Source organism: Argopecten irradians, chromosome 7 (assembly GCF_041381155.1).
Source record: "Argopecten irradians isolate NY chromosome 7, Ai_NY, whole genome shotgun sequence".
Lineage (NCBI taxonomy): Eukaryota > Metazoa > Mollusca > Bivalvia > Pectinida > Pectinidae > Argopecten > Argopecten irradians.
The window spans coordinates 32,506,322-32,533,313 of NC_091140.1; the positions used below are offsets into that span (position 1 = coordinate 32,506,322).

The window sequence follows — 26,992 nt, forward strand, 5'->3', positions numbered from 1 at the left end:
AATAAAGGAAACAAATATTCCTCCTATTTGATGAAAATATCATTCAACTCATTATTTCACTACACAAATTGTAATTCGAGTTTCAATTTTTTCCAAAACCATTTATTAGTAGAAAATATGTAGCCAATGTACTGGGCATCCAGTAGACCAATGAGAGTTTGTTTTTGATTCCTAAAAATCATATTTGAGTTTGAAGCATGTGTTTATTTGTCATATGTTTTAACTAATTAGAATTATTGCGATTTGAATCCTGAATCTGCAGAAAGTCAAGGGTCAACTGGATACATGTACTTTTCAATTGTCTTCACTTTTTCACCAGTTAAAACAAAATTGTATGTCTCATTTCAAAATATTCAAATTCAATGTAATTCTTTCTTTTTTATCATTTTTTTTATATTTACTTGAATATGTATTCCTCCACAGCATTATATCAAGAAAGGTTGGGATAAGACAAACCAGGGTAACACTTTATACTCATTTCATGGTGTGGGCTTCAAATCAAACCAAACTGTCCTATTTGGAATAAATTCTGCACTTTTGTAGCAATTCATCCTTCATATTTCTGGTACATATTATAAATGACGATCTGACAAAAGTATGAATCAATATTGATGTGTGAAGTCCCATCACACCCTTAGTGACTCGCCACTAACTACCAGTATACATAATGTAAAACCCTCACACCACTCCGACTGTTTCTCCAACCCATGCCGCCCTCTTGTGGGGTGAACTCGCTCTTTAACTTTTATTGACATGTTATGGATTTCTTTACACAAATTCTATCTGTCTGTCAAAGTAGCTTATTAGGCCATTGTTTGGCACTAAAGTATTGTCTTCCAAACCTGAGTCAAGACCTTATTACTGTAAACCAACTTATTTTTCGCAGCAATTAAAATTTCCATTTTCAAGTCACAGTATTTTTTAAGGCAATTAAATTTTGTGACATAGAGTTATAAAGCTATAGAATACATGTAGCTGAAACTTTTTTACACCAATTTAGTTTTGAAAACTCTAACCACCTGTGAAACATGCGAAACTGTACATGAAAACAAATTGGTTTACAGTATTTCTGTAAAATTAAACTTCATTATAGCTACTTCTATGTAAATTTCTTTGTTCTAAACCCAAATTTCTGAACAGACTTTGATCTAACAAACTCCTTATTTCACTTATCCTTGTAATTGACGGATTGCCAGAGGCTACGTAGCCACACCTCCCACTCTCACACGCAAGTGTACACATGCAAGGTCGCAGCAAATGTCTAAGCATACACAATACAAAATGCAAAGTCATGTTCAGTACTCAAATGTTTGGTTTGACTGCTGTTGAACCATCCATGTATTATGGACTTAAAATGGAAGAGTTCATAATGTAGACAGCGGTGACTAAATCAATGATTAATCAACGCCTTATACCAATTCTACAGTCCTCTAAAATGACACTTATGCACAACCTTTTAGCTAAACATTATTCTAAGTAACTGTAACTTTGAAACCTTCTTTTGATTAGAAAAACTTAATTTGATTCTATATGGCATATCAAAAATCCTTGATATCATCCTCAGAATTTTAACAAAAATGCCAAAAGTAATTAAATAACCTCATTAAAAAGTCTTATCTACTTTTGATAATTCACATCAAATTGAAAGTTGTAAAGCATTCAATGAATGAAAATTATTCACACAACTACTTCCTCAAAGTAAATCTTATTCCATCTCCATTAACCATACCAAATATAAACACCTCGTTTAGCCGACCAGAATTATTAGCTATGGTACCTATAGTATGCTGCTAAGCTGTTCCTATAGCCTTTGTCAAATGCTTACTTTTCATCACTGTCTCGTCTTTTCACAATAGGAAATTGTTTTTATAGCTACCGTCTTTGTTTCTTTGACATTCTGAAGAGTAATTCCTTGAGTTCCACTTGATGAGGTAGGATTTACTACTCTTCTGCCAATCAATAATGGACGATGGCCATGTTTCATTCCCTCTATCATTACATCGAGCAGTTCAAACTTGAAATCAATTAAGCATATAAAAAGATACAGATATTAGCTAGCCCATTACCCTACACTCGTTGTGCTTGCTTGTAAAAAAACATGCTGGTCCAATTTAGTGATTACTTGATAGACAATTACTGCCTTCAACCTATACAAAAAACACAGCTCAACTAAGATAGATATTAGTTCTAATGGATTTTTCAGAAAACTATATCAGGGGTGCTTGTAAACATGACTGAGAAAAAAATATAAACATATTCAGGACAATGTTCAAGCGTATTTCAATGTTTTCATGAAAAAATACTTGGAACTAGATTTCCCTGATATGAATAGTGGAGTGTAAAGGAACAATACCCGCATCGCTACACAGAAAGTGATGACATCACATACTAATTTACACAGCATTCTGTGTCATTAAGCACCCCGAGCGGCTGTTAGATTCAAATCATTGTGAAATGAGTGGAGACACGCTCGACAATAAAACCTCAGAGATATTGCAGAAGTTGGTGTAACAGGATTTTTTTGGAGAGTAATTTGCAGGCCACTTGGGGAAAATAAATCTAAAATGGTTCTGTTAGCATTGTTGATTGGAGAATAAACTACATTTCTCTCAGTAATGTTGTTGTACCTCATCTGACAAAATTTTCAAAATTTTCTCAAGCTCTCATAGTTAATCCCCAGTGGAGCATACAAAGTCTATCAACCTTAGTTTCTATTTATGTGTTCTATCAACTTTTCAAAGCTCTTAAAAAGATTTTTTTTAAGGAGTGACTTTCTACATTTAGAAACATTAAGGTCTGTAACATCTTATGACCCCTGACCTTAAGAAATTAAAATCTTTGAACTTTATGGTAGTGACCTCTGATCTTACTTTGACCTGAAGAAATTAACCTCTTTTGACTATATGGTAATGTTCTCTGACCTTAGCTGACCACATCTTTTGACTACATATATTGGAGTGACCTTTGACTTTAGATGACCTCAAGATCAATGACATTTTGATTTTATAACCTCTGGCCTTTCGGTGACCTTATGTTAAGACATATACCTTGGGATTTACCAATTCTGTGAGGATAAGGTGTGCTTCATCAATTTGAAAAACGTTAAGGTAACAACGATAATGAGTTAGAACAATACAACCTTAACCCTTTACCATGACAAAACATGGATCTATTAATGTATTATATTCTAAACAGTTGTTGTGAAGCACAAAAGCTTACTGGTATTACTTTGTGTTGTCTTCTGATGTTACTTGTCAGTTTCTAACCAGGTTTCCTTTAACAATATCACCACCAAACAACATCTGTGATAGTATTTAGATACAGAGCATCTGACCATGATAAATAGTTGTTATCCCATTGACATGATATTGATGTAGACATACTGACATTATATCCAGTTCATCATCTGGGATCACCCCCACAAAGTCTTTAATTCATGTGAATACCCACGTAGAGATCAATCTGTGATGTGTGGCAGTGGAGAGCATGTATAAACCTTTTGTGTATACCTAATAACACAGATAAGTGCTGAAAGGTATTTTCATTATAGTATACTAGCATGGAGTCCTGAGGAAGCTATCAGTGTCTATCATAAGACAGACTGATGCAGAGTTAAATGGTGCGAGTCGGCTCAATAAACACCTAATGTAAACTAGCAGATTTACATACAACGAGCTGGGCTAGGATATCTTAGTACATGTAATATAAAGGATATCTTTTTTGTATCACATGGAGGAAGGATATGCTGGTGTCATGGGGGTAGCGTGGTGGATGGGTGTGTGTTTGGAGGAATAAGTATAAATATAAGGAATACCTGATGATATTGTCTCTTGATACAATCTTAATAATGAGGGGGTATTTTTAGTACAGATTGGGGGGGGGGGGGTAAGGGTAGGTAAAGGTAAGGGTAGGTAAAGTTCGGGGGAGGGGGTAAATTATGTATGATGGGGAAAGGTTAATGGTTATTGGGGTTATTGATGATAGAGATTGAGGATAGGGGTTAGGGTAGGGGTGGGCAAGTTATGGGTGATGGTGGAAAGGGTTAAAGGTTATTGATGGTACAGATTGAGAGTGGCGGTTTGGAGTTGGGCAAGTTATTGTGATAGTGGAAAAGGGTGGAGTGGTTATCAATAGTACACAGATTGAGGGTGGGGTTAGTAGGTTTCAATGGTGAGCATCTGTGTCTCCACATCACCTCCACTTCCTAAGGTGTGAAAGGTGCTGTTTTCTTTTCTTTTTTACTGTATTCTATACAAGGGAAAGTACTTTAAATAAGTCAAAGTCAGATAAAGTTTCCTACACAAAATTGGGAGATGGACATCTGAATACATGTACACAATACATTGGGGTGATATCCCGGTAAATCACAGGGGTATATAACAGTGTAGGTGTATACAGTATCCATTACAAGTACCAACACTTGTGCTGACACCAGTTTAACTCTATGTAACACATGTATAGTCTCCGATTCATGTGTATCTTTTTGCTAATTACCATCCTTCATTACCTGTGAAAGTCACATATGTCCCGGTGATATCCTCCATACACTGTAAACAGTAAACACAGCTGATGTACCACCACAACAACAAACACAGATTTCCTTACCTTGGTTCTTTCACTGGAGCCTTCCCTCCTATCCCTCGTGCTGGCGGTACTTGAGTAGGGCGTGATTTACCCTGGGGTGGGGTTTGCTCGTCAGGAAGCTGAAATACAGAGGACACACATAAATCCGAGATGCTAGCTCCGGCAGGAGACTTTTTGCTGTTTGGCAGCCATAGTATTTTTACATGGCAGTCCCACTATGTCTGTTGTATCGGCAGTCAACAACTCCATGCTTTAGCAGTCTGACCTAGCTGCTGTGTGGGAGTGGGGGAACACAGCACTGTGTGCTATTTACACACACACTCTATCAACATTCTGCACTATCTATACTCTTTCTATAACAAATTCTCAGGTTTATAACATTTCACACCTAATTAATACTGTACACAACACTTTTTCCCATGCCATTTGGTTCCCCGGTCTATATCTATGACATTTGCACTCCTTTAAATCTTTTCCATATTTTGATAAAAAAAATCAGTTTCACCGCAAATGATGCTTATCTGTATGGTAATTAAAAACCACATGATTATTTTTATCATATAATTATCCAAATCCAACTGATCATAAGTGGTTAATTATAAAGTGTTTTTTTTATTTTAAATCCTCAAAATAAAAATTTAAAGCATAGTATCACTACAAAGGAAGAGGATTTCGATGCATTTAGTGTCCTTTCCCCCTCCCCCTAAATTGTGTTCCTGTACATTAACAAGAGGCCCAGAGGGCCTGTATTGCTCACCTGTTTTTTTGGGGTTTTTTTTTGTAATTATCACAAAGACTCTTACAATTAGAAAAATTAGCAAAAGAATTAGAAGTCATTTACTTGACCCCGCCCCTAAGCCCCCTGGGAGGTCAGTCCCATCATTTTGAATCCCCACCCTATAGGTATGCTACCATTGCATTACGAGTGCTCTCCCATGCTTAGTTGCAGAAAAAAAGTCGTTTATATGGAAATAGCCAAATTGACCCCTTTTGACCCGGCTCCTCAGGCCCCCAAGGGGTCAGCCCCATCATTTGTACAATTTTTAATTCCCACCCTATAACGATCCTACCATTGCATTATGAGTGCTATCCCATGCTTAGATTCAGAGAAGAAGTCGTTTATATGGAAATAGCAAAATTGACCCCTTTGGACCCCGCCCCTCAGGCCCCGGGGGGGTCAGACAAATCATTTGTACAATTTTCAGTAAGTAGCTCATAAGGATGCTACTAGACAAATTTTGTTGAAATCCGAGCAGCGGTTATTGAGAAGAAGTCGATCATTGACGGACGACGGACGCTACTGTATCCCATAAGCTCACCTGGTAAGAAGATTTGATACAATATCTTTCACAACTCCCCACCCTCTCACTATCTCCCTAAATAAAATGCACTGCTGTATCCCATAAGCTGTTTTTATGTGCAAATTTCAACGTTTTAGAAAAAATATTTTTAAACCAAATTGTGGACAGCCAGACACAGTGATCCAAGCCCTAAATTAGCCAGTTAAGACTAATAGAACAATATGATACATGTAAAGTAAGATTCACACACACCAATGTGTAACCTTAAATATAGAGTCTGATTGATGAGCTTGTCACCAGACATTTTTACTGCACTACCTACAAATGGCTATCATTTCCTTCCTTCTTACAGGTGTTGCATTGTCATAATATACTTATTTCAGCACTTTTTACTTAAATCATAGCTCCAGAGGAGATTATGGTTGAATATCTCTGGATACCGGAACCACTTGGCCAAAGCCTTTTTTCCAAAAACTATTTTCACATTTTCACAGACCCCCTGCCCCCTCCACTTTTTTTTAATACAAAATCATTGACGTTCTAAATGCTGATTTCCATATTTTCCTCAAAATTATTCTTTTCTTTTTTCTTCACACCCCTAATCTTTCGCATTTTCCCCCCTTTTTTTATTGACCAAATATACACTGTAGACATGCAGGTGTTCAGTATATAAGGTAGATTGTCATGCCCCAGGTGTGCAGTACAAATGTACAGGTGTTACAAACCGGCAAAGTCTATAAATTCAATACTCACATAACAGAAATTTTACAGTGGAAAAAATCAAACGGATATATATATCTCTATCAAGATGGATTTTTACAGGTGTTTTTTATATTCAACATACATTTACATCCCTTCATATCATACTTACATATATCCATTCCAGTGTAAATATGCTTCTAATATTAAACATGTATGTAATCATATGGAGTGGGTGTATACATATGGGCTTTACCTGCTGTCCAATCAAAATTGAATTTTTTGATCTAATAAAAATATCTTTGAAATGAAATGAAATCTATCCGTTTTAAATTGTACATGTATAACAATATTTGAGATCCATCCACTGTAAAGATTACAGCTGTCAGATTGAACAGAATAATAGGTTGAATCCTGAGATGTAAACAAAATAATGACTATCCTGTAGTGTCCATTGTTACTGGCATTAAAATCCATTAAGTGGTATTAATTATATGTGATTGAACAGATGAATCAGGATACAAATAGACAAGGATTGCACTTCAGTATTTTTTGCACTTAATTAACTCTACCGATGTGCTAGTTATTTTTAACTAGTTAGTATTTTCCGTACGGTAAATAGTGGGCGAGCGTTCATCACTGCATTTGCCATTTAAGTATAAAAGTGTAAAACAGCTCTCATAATATCAAAATGTGACATCAATCAAACTTTGGATTTTGATACTAATCTCAAAATGATCAATAAATCAAGATGACTTTCAGTTTCAATCACTCCATAAGCAGGAGTGTTGTCTAATTTAACAGAATTGCTGGAAATGAACACTTAAAAATTTTCCCAAAAGGTTTACAGAAGATTCCAATCCATTTTCAAAATGTTAATCATTGCAAAGGAGTACATCAATCCATTTTAATTTTACGTCAGAACTATAAGGCCGACTAATATCTCTACTCCCACATGTTATAAAATGGACATAACACGCCCATAAAATAAATGAAACTAGAAATGTCTGCAGAACATCAATCCCCCTCAGCCTCCATAGAAATCAGAACAAGACTTGGCAGGACAGTACTGAGGATAGGAAAGGACAGGACCTAATTGTACAGAACAGGTCAGAAAGGACACAAGATACATGTATCAGATATGTATCAGGATTTGACTGGGTTATCACCATTGACCAGGCTCTCATTTTGAATACAGACTTAAGTTAAAATTTTATATACCGGTAAGTTACATAAGGAGAAAAACATTTGATTTAAAGCAAGTCTGCACCTTTGCTTAGAGAAATGAGACAGGTAGCTCAATCCATAGAGCATCCGGCTGGTGTTCGGAGGTTCTGGGTTCGAGCCCCTGTCTGACCATTACAGCTACTGTGATACTTTATGCCCGGATCCCTCTATATTGGAGCGTGCTTTACACTTTTCATTTGAACTTTTATAATTTTTAATAAAAAAGATGGAAATGGGTAAATATCCTTAATACCTTGATCAACATTGCCTGCAGTACCATTGTTTGTGAGAAAAAAAAAAACTGCGGAACACGAGATCAGCATATTTTTGTAGTTATTGATTTAATTACGAGTCAATGACATTTGTTTAAATGTCAATTCAGCCATTCTTAGGGTAAAAAGTCCAGAAAATACAACAAATCATTATGCAAAATGGTATGTAATCAATAATTGCTCAAATAAATTCAATAGATGATTTCATTAATTGATCACGAAGCTTGGCTGATTTCAATCCTAAATTGCTATAGCCTTCAGCAACCTTACGTTGGATGATGAGAACTAATTTACATTAGATTTTCTCCGTTTGTGAGGGTTGGATACCAATTCTCTATTAAACTAAAACGCAGAGGAAACAGATAATTGAAGTGGATTTAATATGAGAAAAACCATCCAGAAAGATGTACTTAAAAGTAAAGGGGAAAAATGTATATCATCATTCATTGGAAATGGCAGACTAAGTTGTTTCACTAACTACATTTAAAGCTTAAAATTCTCCTGTTTATGACCAAAATTAATTTGACAGAAAAAAACAGACTTTTAACTGATAACCGAGAAACTTCAAAAGATAGAAAGAAAATTAGATTTGAATATTATTGATTTTTGTCATTACCAGCGACTCCTCTATCTCACAGCTTGTAGGAGGGCATTGGCTATTCTGATGACATGCAAATACTATTTTGAAGAAGTGCATTACATGACAAGCCGAATATTCTGCAATTTAGTGGAGCTTTAATAATACTAGTTGTGATGGGCATACTAAAGTTATACTGCTGAGTGTATCAGAATGCACCAGGGGCTCTGCTTCTAATGATTAGGGTGTTTTATTCATACAAAACAGGAAGCTACAAGTGAAACATTATGGAGGACATTTTAACATAGCATTGTCAGACTTTACAACAAATCAGCAAGTATAAAAGAAATGTAACATGATTAAGGACACTCATGCTGAAAATTCTAAGATACATCTGCCATGCATTTTGTTTTCTTCATTTACATTGGCAGACAAGTGACCAGATATCTGTCTGCTTAAAGGTACAGCTAAACATTTTCCATTTTTTTAACTTAACAAATTATGTATCCTAGTATGTATTATGTAACCAAATACAAATGTGATTAACAACAAATAATTTGCCAATAAATCAGAAATGACAGATGATATAACATAAATGCTTCTTCCTCCATGGAAACCACTATATGCCCACCTCCCTCTAACCACATCTGGGGATGGGCATAACAATCTGATATTTGGAATTGTTGACCTCGTATTTATTCTGAGGACACCACTGCCGCTGAACATTTAGCAGAACTAACAAACTTTCCATCCATTCTTTTTGGTTCATGAATTTTGTAACTTTTGTCAAATATGCAATTTATTTTTCTACTGATAAACATCTTGATCTTTGCACCTGAGTGACCTTTTAACCTCTAACATCAATTCAAGAGTTGCTCCATTTATTTCTGGTAATCAATCTTCAAGCTTGTTTGCCAGAAGCTTCTAACCTTCCAATCCAAAACAGAAAAGTATTTTCCAGTAATTTAAGGATATTAGCTGGTGATGTCTGCTTGAGAAAAACAAGTCCTGCAGATTTCTATTGATTTAGTGATTCCAGGTCCTACTTATGCCATGTTTCAGTTCATTTGGCAATGACCCGAAGGTGGCCTTACCATCAAATGTAAATGAATGAAAGCCATCCAATAAATGATTTAGCAGTGTGATGTCAATAGCTACACCAGTAATACGTTTCAATGCTACCATTAACCTGCCACAGTCATTTTCACTAGACATACAAAAACCGCCTCATTCAGTCTCATTTTCCTTATTACATCTCAGCATTTGTCTACATCAAAAATGAATAAAATACTGCGTTTCTCGGCTATGTTTGTAAATTAATCACGTTACTGAGTCTTTGTTTCAAGGGCATCATTACAGAGACTTTGTTTTATTTCTAAGGGGGAAAAAAACCCAAAGCAATTCAGCAGATTTGATTCTATGTGCGAAAATATATCAATAATTTAAGATCATTCCAGTAATGCATTCCCTTCGATATCATGGAATTACAAACAAGTATGTGTATGCACAGACATGTGATACCAGAGTAATTAGCAGCTAATTGGTTAAAAACCTTCCTACTACCAAACATTACTAGCAAATGTTTTCTTACAAGATTTTTTATTTCAAGTGAAAAAAACAACTTCCTTTTACAAGATTTTTTATTTCAAGTGAAAAAAAACAACTTCCTTTTTACTATGTTTTTCAAATGTTACACAACAAGGCTTTTTATCCTAATTTCTTATACATCTACAAAGATCTTCAAACATGGAACTATTTTTTATTTGTTCATGATCTCCAATTGAAGGTATCTGTTAATCAGGGTTCGATCCACACGATGAAAGGGCCCTTATATTAAGATCAATACAAAGTCTACCAGAGCCATTGTCTAGCCACCACATTTGTGGATTTATGGACAGTTCTTCAGACAATGTACTGCCAATTAAAGTCTGGAGGAGACAACATCCAATCACCTACAGAGAAGGTCATCACACAGCTGGTACAGTACAGGTCTATACATTCATGTCCTTATCCTTTTAAATACTCATCATTTCACCGGTCAAACATTATCTGACCTAGGAAGAATAGTTTCATTTTCTTTTATTGACCATAAAAGTCTTTGAATTATATTAAATATATAAGTATCCACAATTCCATATATTCTAATTATATGATATGACCTAGATTTTAACTTTTTTACAAAGTAATAAACACTTCTCCTTCTGTAGTACCTGGTTCTAATATAAGTTATGTCTATATACATGTAATCAATTAGAAATCAGGCATCATTGTTATTCATGATCTTTTTCATTACTCAGTTTTCATTTTATTCAAAAATACAACTCTGAACTGTAATAATAGCAATAACAATAAGTTGCATGCTTTTTCAGCTGACCTACAATCTATCATTAAGCAATACATGTCTATCCTCCATTGAGTAACCATCTTGTCGTAAATCTGAAGTTCAGAGCTTCTGATGTTGGTTGGTGATGAAGCAACACGCATGCAGAATCCCCATTAGGCTTTTTTACCATCAGAACTGCATAATATAATCAGGGACTACAAAGATGGTGTGCTTTTTATAGCAGCTGAAAGTTCTCCAATATGTTCTGAACCAACGTCAAAATATATATAGCCATATATAGTATGTAATGTACAATGTATGGTGGTGTAGATATATCATACCACCGAGAGGTGTAGGTTGGTGATTTTTCTCTGAGAAATCTGGCATTCTTTAACCACTTAAATACTTAATTATTACTCTTAGTTTTCATTGGTTAAACATCCTATTATATAATTAACAGCCAGTTATTTAAGGACATATCAGGTTTGAATGGTGGAGGAAATCCAGGGTACCCGAAGGAAAAAAACTGACCAGCGGTCAGTATCTGGCAATTGCCCACATTCAAACTAGTGACCTAGAAAAGGAGGGCTTGTATATGTCGGGACCTCTTAAACACTCCCTAATCATGACCCCTGATTTTTTGCAGGATTGCATAGCCATTAACAGGACATAAAATACAAACAATAATCAGGTAATATCAGGTAAGGAATTACAACAGAATTTTCACCAACAACATTCCGACAAGAATCACTGTACAGGTTGTCGATAATTTGTTAAAACAATATTAACATTGTTATCAGATTTTTAAATTAATCATCAAAAAGAAACTAGAAAGCGTTATACCTTTGATTGATTTATAATTATAACATCATGGAGTAACCCGGCACAGAAATGGCTGCCTGGCTCCCCTCATCAATATTCATCAAGGGGATATGACTGAGATTATAGAAGCTCAGTTTTACTGGCTGATCACAAGAAACAGAATTACCATAGTAATTTCCCATAGGAATTGAAAATTCAAAACGCTCCATAATAATGGGTACAGTAGGTTCCACAGACCAAGGCATAGAAAATCATACAAAGTTCAGTCCTTATATCAGCCAAAATAATAACAAAATAAAATTGAAATCTGTCCATGGTAATTGGACATAACAAATCATCAGACTAACGATAAGCCTTGTATGTTTTTATTAATATTAAAAGAATTGCAATTTCGTGAACATTTTCAGCTTCAACAGAACATTTAATAAAATGGTTAATTCTTTCTGTTTTGTCCTTGTTCATTTTGAAAATCAAAATGTTTTTCAATGAGTAGCTAGTTCCCACAGCATAATGTGTCGATTTAAGTGACAGATTATAACATACACAGTCAACCCAATAAACGCCAGGGGCGTTTGAAACACTGAAAATAAGGAGGTATTTAATAAGACCAAATAAAGCAAATAAAGAAACATACAATCTTTCTTTATATAGCTTAGTCTGCATTCAATTAAAGTTGAGTGAAATTGTGGTGTATAAAAGTGGAAGGGGGTAGGGACAGAAGTGCTAATTGGGTAGAAATCGGTAATCAACAAGATTGAGATTCATGGGCTATCCTTCACATTCTGTTTAACAAATTTCTTTTTGCATTTCACAATGAAAGATTCATAAAAAAATATTTACGTTTCCTTTACCGAGTTAATAACGACGTCACTGTCCTACGAGTTACGTCAGAGATTCCCTATCTATTCTCCCAATACAGGTTTGTCGGTTCCCTCGTGTCAGATAATGCCTGGCAGTTGCGACGTATTTTTGCGAGATCGTATTGATTTTTCGTCTTACCTTCCTCCTACGAAGCCCTCTCATCACTTTAATCATCATCTGTACGTATTCTTAATCTCTGCTCATTCCAAAATGTTACAAAAATAGCCATCCTATGAAAATTGTCCAAAATAGCTGTCCATGGATAATTTGTTAACTGCCATCCATTGCTAATTGTTACAAATTGCTGCCCATTGTTAATAGAGTCATAAATAGCAATCCAATAGTAGTCCATTTAAAATCATATGAAATTTTTCTTCTTTTCTTTAGTTATCACAATTGCTGTCCCTTTTTGGAGATAGCTAATAGGTGTCCCTTTTTTTAGATAGGTGTCCCTTTTTGGAGATAGCTGTCCCTTTTTAATAAACTTGTCGTCATTAAATTATTGCCTCAAAAATCTGTGCAATCTTTGTTGTTATACATTTGGCATCATCTTCTTAATGAGTAGTTTCAATAGGCTATGACAATGGATTAAATGTCCTATACATTGTATTTGTAGTATTAAAAGCAAGGGCCATCTTCCTTGTAATATATATTAGAATATCAAGTCCAACAGTAGGGATAGATTTCTGTCTCGTTACTGTCCCATTCTATACATCTTCTCATGAATATTTGAGGTCCAGGAGTGGCTGCTAATGTTTTTCACTTCTGAACGGATTTCAAAGGATGCTGTTTCTGGTGTGCACAGGATACTGTACACATTTGAGTAGCAGTTTTATGATGGTTAAAAGGCCATTTTACTTTTTTCTAAAATTATTTGTCCTTGTCAATTAGGGATCATTGAGATCAATTGCAATATGATAAAGCAATATAGCTTGATGTATGATCTTACCTAGACTAAATATCTGGTTAATGGCAAATCTCCTAGACAAATTATCTGGTTAATGGCAAATCTCCTAGACAAAATATCTGGTCATTGGCAAATCTCCTTGACAAAATATCTGGTCATTGGCAAATCTCCTTGACAAATTATCTGGTCAATGGCAAATCTAGACAAATTTTCTGGTCAATCGCAAATCCAAACAAATTATCTGGTCAATGACAAATCAAGACAAAATAACTGGTCAATGACAAATCAAGGCAAAATATCTGGTTAAGGGCAAATCTACGATGTCCAGTGATACTAGGCACAAGGGCAAATCTCCCAGACAAGATATAAATGACTCTAGGGCATAATCTCGCAGACAAAATATCTGGTCCTGGGTAATCCCCTTCCTGCCCATCCTTGTAGTATTCAGTCAAAGTCAATGAGAAGGTCACATCTAATTTGTGACTTCCTATTTCATTGTTATTTTATAAAAGATCAAAATATTGGAATTATAATGCTGAGCCAAAATCAATATATATATGGGCGTTAATAACAGTCTATAGAACCTATCACTGATGACAAGTTTATACAGAAAGTTACTGCTAAATTGCTGTCATATTACCAACAGTTATAGTCAGAGTGAAAAGGATAGAGTGCACGCAAAAAAATCACAGACCTATACCTGATAACTAGTCATCATTTAAGAGGCCCAGAGTTTATGAAACTTATTAAAGCACATCAGATATCCATTTATGAATGAAAAACATTCTTCATTCCGAATGGATGACAGATAGGTCTGAGTATCAACATGAGGCAAAGGATTAGAAACAATAAGGTGTACCACGGAGTGCAGTAGGTACAGACTGCTTAGATAGCTAGAAAATCAGATTGGGGGTCAGGGCTAGTACATTCAAATTAGTCATAATTCTGACTCATTACTTTCACCAAACACTTGCCAAAAAATTGAAAAACACAAAATACTGTGAACCCAGAAACACTTTCCAAAGTAAGCCTTTTAAAACCAAGGGGACATAACTCATGGAGGGAAACATTGGACAAAAGTTTTGCTTGCAAGTGTTTCACTCTCTATTACATTGGCTAATGAGTAAACATAACATTATTGCCCAACTTTAACAGGATTTTAGCTGGAACTTGGCTTGTCTCTCTAAATTATACAGATAATTAATTTATTACCCTTGCTGACCTTTTCTCTGATTATACACTGAATATAATCACTATCAGACCAAACTGTTACTTCATGTTATCAGATCCTGTTTATAACCATCTGTCAGCATTGCTGACTTGTAAATACCAGTCTGATTAGGTCAGGAGTTATAAACCCTAACCAACACAGACACCAGGGAAACAAAAAGATTAGAAATGAAAGCAAGAACAATAGTTTCACACAACAAATCAACCAAAGGTCTTAAAACTATGAAATACTGTCCATCTGTGTATTCAACACATGAAAACCTTCTGCACAGCAAGCTGACGACTTCAGCCGTTTTCTAATTCGAATTTGATCAGAAACATCTGTGATCAGATAACAAAGCCTCTGCAATAAACACAGAGCTTGAGAAACATATTGAATTCCACGATATGATGCACTTGAATTGCATGAAAACCTCAGCATTTCCAAGTTTTATTTTACAAGTACTGGTATCAATTTCAATCATGATAAATGCTCTGTACATTTACAGTTTTAAAAGTCAAAGACTCGCAAATCAAATGTGTTTGCCCTTAATAACACTGTACAGAAAATAATCTATCATCTAAAACTGAAAATATGAGGGTGGTGTCCAAAAATATTAAAACTTATCATTTTTATAATGCTCTGACTTATGTTGTTGTATCACAGAACATGTGGGTGTTGCTTTTGAAACTTTTAGATTGTAACATCACCCATCCAAACAAAAAATTCTTAACGTCATTATTGATTTATCTGTTTAAATATTGATATCATGACTGCACTCTTAAAACACAATCTTAATTACCACGAAAAAAGTGATTGGTCATGAAATTTTTTAATTAAGTGGCCACCAAAAAAGTTGGCTTACAGCATAAAGCTTTTCGGAGCACCAACCACTAACAATTTGAATTCTGAACTGAAGTTTATTTAAAGCTTTGAATGGTGAAACAGTCTATCAGTTAATCAACTTTAGTTTAACATGCAGCACACTTCAAGATCTTTCTTTTATAAAAATATAAGTTTAAGTTGATATTTTCAGGCAATCCATTACAATCTTACTCCTACATATTTTGGTATTTAAGAATGTGTGTTTAGTGTCTGCTGGCTTTGGGAGATGATGCTGCCATATTCTATTTAGGTTGACTGCTGCTGCCACCAAGTGTCAGGTCGAGGAGATGCCCGCCTCTGTACCCCATCACGGGCAGACGGTCATATTTTATCTAATAACCAGCGGTTACACATATGACAGCACATGGTAATAAATAAAACAAAAAAGTTCCCAATTTTTTTCCCTTTTTTTGTAATTTTTTCACCCTATTTTTTCATTTTCTGATGTTATTTAAGATTTATGGTTCTGAAAAAATTGGCTCCTTATGTTCCTGAAATATCTCATATATGAAAAAAAAATCTTGTCCCTTGGTATAATGTCAACATTTATTTTCTTTATTCTTTTAAGTAAGTCTTACATCCACAAGTTCTGGAAGGTGTGAAAAATCATTTTATTATCTCAAAAGCCCCGCTTTTTTTCTGTTGAGTCTGCACACTGCCGATAAAGAATTTCAAAAAAGTAACTTTAAATATTTCATGCATCATCCCATGGAAAAACTGTGGTCTTTCTACCTTTCCTCCTTTACAATTTACATGTATGTAACATATGAGACGAAAAACTCACCCTCTCTGAGTCGCTGTCTTCACTCACATCAAGATCGTCAGCAATATCACTGTAATACAAGAAATCAAGTTATTATCAAAAACGTTCTATAGATCACATTTGACATGCATGGGGGAACTACTCAGTACTTGAATTCTTCTATGGTAATAGGAAAGTACAAAATTCTTTGAAAATTCTGTGCCAAGGTCATTCAGAATTAGGTAAAAGATGAAGCAATGTAATAAGGTTGTACACTACATAAGAAATACCAAGTAAAAAATGCTACATTATTTTTATAGTTTGACATAAAAAGCTATGTCTTCACACAATCCATAAATATAGCATTAAGCAGGGGGCGTTTAATGTTTTTTGTGGCAGTATTGGTGTCAACAGCAAATTAATTATGAAACTGTAAAATATATGTCAGCCATTCTCAGTCATAAAACTTATTTCTTTATACGACTAGCAACTTATGACAATTGTGCCAAATCCCATCGTGGGAAATAAAAATATGTGAACAATATCAGTTCCTTATCTCTTATTCATCACCTTTATTTCTATATATCAGGTTTATCATAATTTACTCTAATCCAACTTTCTTTTACTGCTATTAAATTTTGAAATTTCTATTTCAAAACAAGTTCGCGAAAATTAATAATCACAGAATTAAAAATTGAATGATACTTCTTATCAATATAGATGATGTAGATATTAATTTGCGGAGATAAAATTTCAAGAATTTACTTGGATCACAAAATTCGCGAAAGTGAATCAAACACGAAAGAAAGTTGGTTTCCAGTACATTAAATTAAATTTCTCATTTGTTACATTTTGAAATTTTGTTTTTGTTGCCAAGATACCAGTTTTGTGAGTTAAGTTTTCATTACTATGTACATTAAAACAGACTTTCTAGATAAAGACAGAAATTGTGCATGATTTTTTTTAACACTTGAACACTTTAATTAAAACTTGAGTTTTATGCGTATAAATAGAGAACTATTTTGAAAGGCAAAAACAATACAGTATTACTGTTTAATTGGGTCAAATCTGTAGGTTGTGGTTGGAATGGTAAATAAATGGGGAAATCTGCTACCTTGAATGGAACTAACTATAATTTGCAACATTAAACTAGAGTAAAAATGTCAAATGGTGCCCTTTAGGGAATCATAGTTAAAGTTTAAATTTAATGTTGGTCCACAAATTTTCTACCAGTCACAATAAAACGCTATGGACAAAACCTCTGTTTTCAAAATTTACAATGTAATACTGATGGAAGTAGCAGGTAGGGGAATACAAAAATGGTGATAAAGTCAAGTGATTTTTTTTCTACAAAATAAATTTCCTTTCATGCATGAAAATTACATTTTTATGACCTTAAGTAATTGTCATTTGGTTCAAAGTAGCCCAATGAGACAATATATTCCTATACATCTGAATTTGTCATCAGTAATTCTACAACTACTAAAACATTTCAATCTCTTCAAGCAAAGATATTTTTAAAATATTATAATCCATGTTTACATCAATGATAGAATTGGTTTGCCATACTGTGTAAGGAACTGTTTATGCATTTGATAACATTTGTACAAGGGCAAAATGGCTGAAATAGCCAAAAGATTTGTGAACTACTTGCCTTCTTAACCTTTGCCCAAATGACACAGTATTGAAGGTGTCTGTTAGCCTACAACTAACCTTCCAAATCTTGACTTCAAAGTTCTAGGACCTGCATGGGAGGCAGTTGCCTGCATGATTATGGCCATAAAAGCATATTGTTTTTTTTCTCTCACTCCAGGTTAACCTTTGGATTAAACTTTTTCTGGTTTTTTTCTCACTCTCTCTCTCTCTCTCCTGTTTCTCTACCCATCCCTCCTCTTTTTGAAAAATACAAATGGCCCATTATCTCTTCTAAGAGTCATGCATTTTTGCAGCCATTTCTTCCCTTTAAGTATTGTGCCACATTCTAGTGTCCTTATCAGAATTCCATTCTCTGATTGATACAACTTCACCCGTTCATGGCACTTTCAGAATATTTTTCAAATCTTAGAGAAAGTTGAAGCATGTAATATAATTATAAAGAATTCTCAATAAGGAATTCAGCATTCCATGGCATTTAGTGTGCTGATGAAATTCTCAATTTTCTTTTAATCATGGTATGGCATTTTCTGTAATAGGTTAGCTTTTATAATATTACAAATATCTTATGATGTATTTATTATTCAATAAAAAGCTTTGCTAAAGTATATTCAATGTATGTCTCACAATTTCAGATATTAAAGTTTCGAGAAAAGCATCTCTCTTTATGACTTCAACATACAAACAAAAAAATGTTTGCATAAAAAACATAATTTTGGGAAAATAATGATTTCAGAAAAATACCCAAAAAGTTTATTTGTCATTATTTAGATTGACTGTCTATATATCCAGAAGTGTTAAATTATATAACTTCCCATAGAAGAAAAAAATTAAACATGAAATGATTTCATAAGAATTTTAAGATTAACCATTGACGATGGTGCCAGGATACTAATATCTACAATCATTTGCATGGCAACAGAATCTAGCCTCAAGGAATAGTTTTACATTAACTTTAATACCACCTATTAGATCCATCAATGTCAATAACTAGCTAGCTCCTGGCTATACATCTGTAAAAATGGTTATAGAGCACACAATCAAATATACTAAGAACAACACAGGAAACATAACGAGGAATTTTAGACATGTCATTTTTATACAATTTATTCCGAGATGAAATGATAAACAGTAAAAAAAATTCTGACAAATTCATAAGGGATGTGAAGCATTATGTAGCAGCTGACAGCAAAATACAGCAAAATCGAATTCCTACAGAATTTCAGCGTTTGCTAATAGCACATATCAATATCATTAAATAAGTTATATGGTAAATCATTTTTTATCAACTGTGTTTTTGCTGAATAATCCTCACTACATGTACAATTACTTAATTTAAAACTTATCTTTATCTATTACAGAAATGATAGTTATTTTTTTTATCTTTTTTTTTTTTTTTTTTTTTTAAACTTAATTAAAATCATTGAATAACATTCACAGAATGATTAAGTTACCGATTAAATTGTTAGTCATTAGCAATTTATATATCTGCCAAATTTTATTTCCAATCTGTGTACACATGCATTCGCAAAGTAGTTTATGATGAATTGGTTTCCTAAGAGAACCGAACCAAAAACAAACTAAAAATCCATGCTGGCTTATGTAAATGGCTTTCGATCCAGCATGCCTTGAAGATTGAGAATTACAATATTAAACCTTGTTTCCACTAGAAAAAAAGAATGGCTAATTTAACAGACAACAATTGAGCTGCTCAAACAGCCGAAATCATCCATTTGTTTCAGAATAACTGTCTCTTCCAAACAAAAAAATCTTTGCTTTAAAAGACATTCATTTGGAATGCTGATTAACCAACTAGTTTCAAAATGCTAGTTGCAGCAAAAACCGGTGTTGTTAGCTTTGACATATTACTGTAGAAAGAAATCTTATAATGCATATGCAGAGAAGTAGAAATAACTAGAACTGTATGCCAATGGCGTACTAATAAACCCCCTAGCCCTTATCTGAGTACACACCATGGCAACCAAATACGCCTCCATTCTATTTCCATGGTAACCTTTACAGAAGCATTTGATGTGTCAAATTAGAGTCATTCATATGTTATGACAATTGAACAGTTTGAAGAAATTTTATCAAAAAGCTAGTGACTTTTTAGGATTGAACATTTTACAAAACCTGTATATAGCGAACTAGTTACCATGGCAACCAAAGTTTGCCCCCAAAAAACCTGCAATTGAATATCTATACATGGTACCATGCATTTCTACCAATTTTCATTGAAATTGATGAAGAGGTTTAGGAGAAATTTTCTGAACATTTTTTTCTGCAGACATACAAGCTGATTTAAGTATAGCTAACAAATATAACATCGTTGGAAGGAGTATAAACATCAGGAACAATAAACTTTTTTTTTCTTCTTCATTTACCTAACATTATTTTAGCCAATATTTTTCGTTTCAAAGAAATTAGATTTTATAAAAAATGACAAGAATCCAATAAAGAAAATATCGCACAATAAATGACTTGTTTGTATATGTACAAGGTCATCAACAAGCCCAGATGTGGATTACATCTCGCACCAACATACACAAATGTCACAACAGCTTTAAACTTGTACCAGACAATATTGGAGTGTTGCCATCACGCAATGATGCCGGGTTGTTTTTAGGGCCACTGGTGACAAACTGCATCAAATAATGTCAGACTGAAATCTCACACATGCCCCACTACCTATATCCTTATCAGGAACTGTCTGGACGATCTGCAGCAATTAATAGATGTTTCCTTGTAGATGGTGAAGAAACAGATCATGAAGCAACCGATGGCTGACAACACCAGCTTTTTGACTAGTAGATAAAAATCAAAGTACTGAAAGTACTGAAGGAGGCGTAGCTCAGATTCTAGACAGGGTAATGATATGGTGAAATATTAAAGATATATCATAAAAGAGGTAATAGTACATGTTCAGGTTATTTTCAATCAATATGGATTGAAATAACAGATTGAAAATTCTGTGCTTTCGCAGAATGACTGTTGTTTATTATAGAATAATGTGGAGCAAATATTTGCAAATTGGTTAAATCATGGAAATATTTAATCTTATAAAGTTGTTAAAAACAAATGCTCTAAAGATCTTGAAAATATTGTATGCGAAATAAATATGAACAATGAATAATGATATATAGATTAAAAATGATGCAAGACTAATATATATTCCTTTTGAAAGTTTGTGTTGGTTTTTACATGTTTTTAAATTTAAATCATGGTTTGAACTTTCTACCATCTGGGCAAAGTGTATGAAAGTGGTAGTTATGCTCCTGCTGAGCTCAGCATATACTGGCAGTAGAACGACTGGCTGACCCATTGGCAGTTTAATGTGACCAGGTGTGTTGGGATGCTTGGGTGTCTTCAGCGGCATGTTCCAGTGATATCATAATACATGTAGCACAATGAAAGGGCAAGAGTTCCACTATACAAGAAGACCCAACAAATACAGCGCAGTCTGTGCATGCTACACACAACATACATTGGAGGCTGTCCATGCCATTAATGAACCCAACAATCAAATATTGCCAAATCCAGTGTCAATCTGTCAATGTTAACAACAGTGTAAGGTGAAGTTGAAATCAATGTCCAATTTCCTCTCAAGGGATATTCCATTAAAACATCTAACCCAACTCAGGATATTATAAACATTGATACCCCTGATTTAAACTTCAGAAGTTAATACTGGATTGGAATATTACATTTTGTTGCAATGAAAGTACTAGTTAAAGGAATTGTGCAGTCAAAAATTATAATTTCAGTTTATGCTGGAAATGGCTTTATTAGCACGTGTAGAAACCTCTCCGTGCCGCGCGCGACCGGAATAACCTGTAAACCGTCGATATCGAGGTCCAAACTTCTGACCGCCCGATTATGCATATTTTCTAGCTCTAAACCGTGTGACATCATAATAGTCCGTGGCTTATAGCTGTACTATAACTGATGTGCTATCACTTACATCGACGGTCACAGGAAAAGCCGATCAACGATTTTTTATGATTACTTTTGAGTGAAGTTAATCATACAATAACTTTGGCTCGAATGTAAATAACTAAAAGAGTGAAATTCGATGTTTCAAATACTCTAATTTATGCTCTAATAACAGGTATCTTCGTGTAATTATGAAAGAAAATCCACACAGAAATAAAAGTTTCGATTTTTTTGTCGAGGAGTTCAGCAACGAATAAGCTTTAATTAGATAATATTTTCCTGTAGTCTGTATCTTTCGATACATTGTGAATTACAAAGTTTGTGACTGTAAAATGAAATTTTATGAAACAATTTCAGAAATCCTTTATTAAAGTATTGACGTACATACCAGAAACATATATACATATATGTATACGGTGTATATGTTTCTGTACATACACACCGATGGTTGATCATTACAAACATTGTGTTTGTGTGTTGCCAACCGAATATATTGAGATACATTTATTACAATACCGTAAAACGTTTCAACATGTGGTAGAAAGAATTTATCTTTGATATTATAAAAGATCTAAATATTGAGATATTAGCAAAACAAACTATTTTTTCAGACTGTGCGGTCGCTTTCAATTTTTAATTGATATACGAGTAGATACCCCTATATAGATATATAATTAGCCATGTCTTTGGTTATGTAATACCTGGGCCAGGATGTTGTTTACCTGTACCAAAACGCCATTCATCGAACGGAAGAGGTCAGCAACGGGGTCTTCCCCGAATACCAACTCTGGGTAGGGTGGGGTGTTTTCATAGGGGTTAAGGTGTGTTGATAGGGAGTTATAGTCTATCTCAGAATTGTTCTCAGTGCAAGATCACAGGTAAATCTCAGGTAAATCAACTCACCAGGTAGGTGATCAGCAAATCAGTAACTGTTATTCTCAAGATGCTGCAGAATGGTGTATAAAACAGAGGCATACTTCAGAAAAAATCATAATTGCCATGATATTTGAATAGAACGTTAAATTATCAACTTGACTTGTATTTGTACACTTTCAAGCTTTATAAGTGTTTATATTTAATAGAAATACTATTCTAGATCATTCAAAGTCTCATCATTTTCTTATAATTCCTGACTTATTTTAGTTTTCATATTTAGATTAATATACACTTTGTAAAACATCTGTACTAGAATTGTCGAATTTACAGTTTATTATTGATCTATACTTGACTGTGTTATTTTTTCAGTTTTCAAGGATGAGAATCTTCCTCTTTAATTCAGAGGATTTCTTCTGATTGGGCAATATTTAGGAGAAACAAATAATGTCAGATATGATCTAAAATATCATAAATTGACCCTTTTAAACACTTAGTCGAGGGATTTCTCTTATAAGTGAAGATGTTTCCTCCCTTTGTTGATAGGATCGATCACTATATTCATCTATTTTCTGTGATATAAGTTTTTGATCGAGTAAGGCATTAAAACCAGAGACTTAGATATAATGTCATATATATATTATACCTAAGTCTCTGTTAAAACTTAATGTATAAGTTGAAAAAAACATATGGAATTAAAGGTAAACTGTATGATTGGTTTGAAGCCTACTTATCTGGCAGAAAACAACTCGTATTCATAAACGAATATCAATTACCCGATAATCTAATGAAAAACCGATAAATGCTTGAGTACCGCAAGGTTCAGTACTTGGTCTTTTCTTTTCCTATTGTTTATAAATGACTTAACAGATAATGTAATATCTTATATAAAAATATTTGCTGATGACACATCTCTGTATTGATAATGATGTTGACCTTTTACTGACAGTAATACATGCAGAGTTTTTGGATGATGATCTATCGTCAATTTCTTCATGGGCTGATCAAAAAAAGGATCATGGTCGGATCACATCTTTAATATTTGTGAAAAAGTTTCATCAAGACAGAACTTATTACGAACATTGAAACATAAACTAGATAGAAACTCACCAAGAACTTTGTATCTCTCCTATATCAGACTAATTTTAGAATATACAGACATTATTTGGGATACCAGAACGGAACCATTGACTTGATGACATAAGCCGACTCATGATCAGCATCACAGCTGCTGCACCTTGCTTAAATTGGCAGGAACTATTTTGCATATCAATTCAATTAAAAATATTTTATTTTATATAAATTATATAAAATGGGATTGGGTAACAGGCGGTGCCTATATCAACCCTTTCCCTCTTCCACTAGTGTACAACATTTTATACAAATTAAACATTAACAAAACTGTAGTACACAGAACTCGTATAATAGTTACAAACGCAATTCGTTATATAAACCTTACTGGAACGATATCTTACAGGAGAATTGGGATGCATTATGTTCATTTTATTGTTAACTGTAAAGCGTATTGTGATTTAAGGAAAACTTACATAATTGATAGAGTAACTGTTTTATGTGAACATTTTGAAAGTATGTCTTCTGATAATCAACTTATCTCTTTAATAAATTGTGATGTTTTACAAGTTAGTCTTGCTAAATATATCTTTTTAGCAATGAGGAGAAGGCGATCTCTATAATAGTAATTTTGACTTATTATAACTTTAACTGATAATGTTGTTTTATTCACATATATTGTTCATAATTTTAGTACATTCGTGTCTCGTAAGCCAATTAATGGCTGGGCATTTTTACTAATGAAGAATATTTTTTTAATTATAAATGTTGTGTAAAAATGTGTGACATTATTATGCATTATTATTATTATTATGTATCTTATCATAGGTATGAGTATAAAAATTACCTGGTTGAAAAGTTACCGGAGTTGGTGTTAGATTTTGAAACAGACTATAAATAAACTTCAAAGGGTTCCCTACATAAACACCTCCATTTGTCTTTACCAGAGTTGGTGTTCGGGGAATTCGCCCCTGTAAGTACCTGGCCGCGGGCAATTTGCTATTCGGTGGACTATGTCGGGTATTTGCTATTGTCTTACTGTCAATCAGGTTAGGACATCTGTTAATTGGATAGTGACTTGAATTATGGAAACCCCGTACATCTATGATCTAGGTTTTTTTATTGTCACCTCCATTTTTAAAATGAAGATGTAAAAGCAAATGGAAATAAAATATCCCTGATCATACATGTACCTAGGAATATATTATTACATATATATATGTCGTACACAGGTAAAACAATAATGGAAGTTGACTTATTCAGAAACAAAAATGGTTCTAAGAACTATTTCAACTAAAGATTTAACCTTAAAAATTATTCCAGTCTAGTACTGTAATTACGGAATCATGGAATATAGCAATCACCCGTAATTTCTAAGGTTTTAGGAAAAATTCTAAGCATGTATTTTCATAGCTGCAATATTGTAGCTCAAAAGACTTTTTGACAGAAAATGGCGTCGTCTTTAGAAAGGTATAGTAGGCCGGGTACGTATATTCGTTCTAGTATTTTCACCGTTTCGAATCTACATGTATAGTCATACAAGAAGGGTTACAGCATTACCACACTAAATATACTTATTTAAATATCACCAAGTATAATTTTGAAAAGGTACAACATTTCATATATATTTATGATACTTAAATTATGGAAACCAGAAATTTATATAATATGCTATCTAAATCTCAGTCCAGACTGATCCGAACATCATTTTGATATCGCTATCAAATTGGACAGCTTATCTAATCTAAAGTTAGATATATGCTTGTTTGAATGTTTGAAATGGTGTAAATGGAAAGTTTTGAAACTGAAAATATCTACATCATTATCTCATTATCTCTGAACCGTAGTCGACACTACCCGTAAATCACGACCAAAACCAACCGATAGCGCTAAAAGCTAGGCGATTCGTTGGGTGGGACTTAATTTTTCATTCATCCAAAGCAATATCCTGACGTATTATCAAAAAATATTTTGGCTGCACAAATCCTTTAATATCTTAACGGAAATATCCCTTTGTATAGAATATACAACATCTGCAAATAAACAAGATATTGTTAAAACAAGAAAAAAATATATATTTCACCTTACATAAAAAAATATTTTTTGTCTTACATAAAAAAAAACATTTTTCGTCCCACATAAAAAAAAATATTTTTCACCATACATAAAAAATATTTCTTGTCTTACACAAACTGTTTTACTTGAGCACGTAAACGTTTTTACGTGCTCACATAATAAGTTTTATGTGAGCACGTAAAAGAAAAAAATATTTTTCATCCTACATAAAATCTTTTTTTTTTTTGGTCCTACATTAAAAAAAAAATTTTTCGTGTCACTTCTGTGCCGCCGTACTTTTATGTTTATTTTTGAGAAATGTTTTGTTAATAATGTTGCTTCAGAATGAATCAAATTACACAGTGATGCTATCATTTCCAAATATTATTCGACATGAGGACTTCAAAAATTAATTAAAACGTATACATGTCAGAAAATGGTCGATTTTCTCTGTCGGAAATACTCAAAATATTGCCGATTTTTTATAACTTTTAAAACAATATATGCGCAAATTACCTGAAATATCGTAAACAAACTAATCAATATTTGTATCGTTGCTCCATCAATATATTTGCTCTATAAAACACTGTTATTTCTGCTTTGTCCGTGCCGATTCACCGTCCGTTCACCGCTTCTTTCACTTTCTATCGTTCCGAGTAGTGTGTTTATTGTAGGATGTTAGTACATTATTTGCCGTTGAAAAATGCACGAAAATAATCTGATCAACTGTAAATGAAGCATATTAAAGGATTATTGAAGTTTTGACAGCAAGTTTTTAACAAAATTATCAACACTCACGACTGTAAACTCGCCAGCCATTCCAGGACCAACGCGGCGTCAGGTAATGGCGATAGTACGGGACCTCGCCATTGTCAAGTGCGTCGGCAGAGTTTGTAACAGTTGTCTCCCTTTGTACGGACTGTTCTTGTTGACATGTTCGTTAGTTTGGGGAATTCTAGTTCATTTTTATAAAATATTAGTGGATAGGCCTAGCAAT

The 26,992-nt window shown here is 33.8% G+C and overlaps 1 protein-coding gene across 1 annotated transcript in view; it reads right to left on the reverse strand.

Moving 5' to 3' along the window:
- Positions 1–26,992, reverse strand: part of LOC138328182 (AF4/FMR2 family member 3-like) — a 101,347-nt gene that overhangs the window by 41,320 nt on the left and 33,035 nt on the right. Inside the window, exons 8-9 of the mRNA XM_069274858.1 lie at positions 16,453–16,501; positions 4,606–4,703 (exon numbers count right to left, since the gene is read on the reverse strand). Of these exons, the coding sequence (XP_069130959.1) occupies positions 4,606–4,703; positions 16,453–16,501 (147 nt within the window). The remainder of the gene's footprint in view (positions 1–4,605; positions 4,704–16,452; positions 16,502–26,992) is intronic.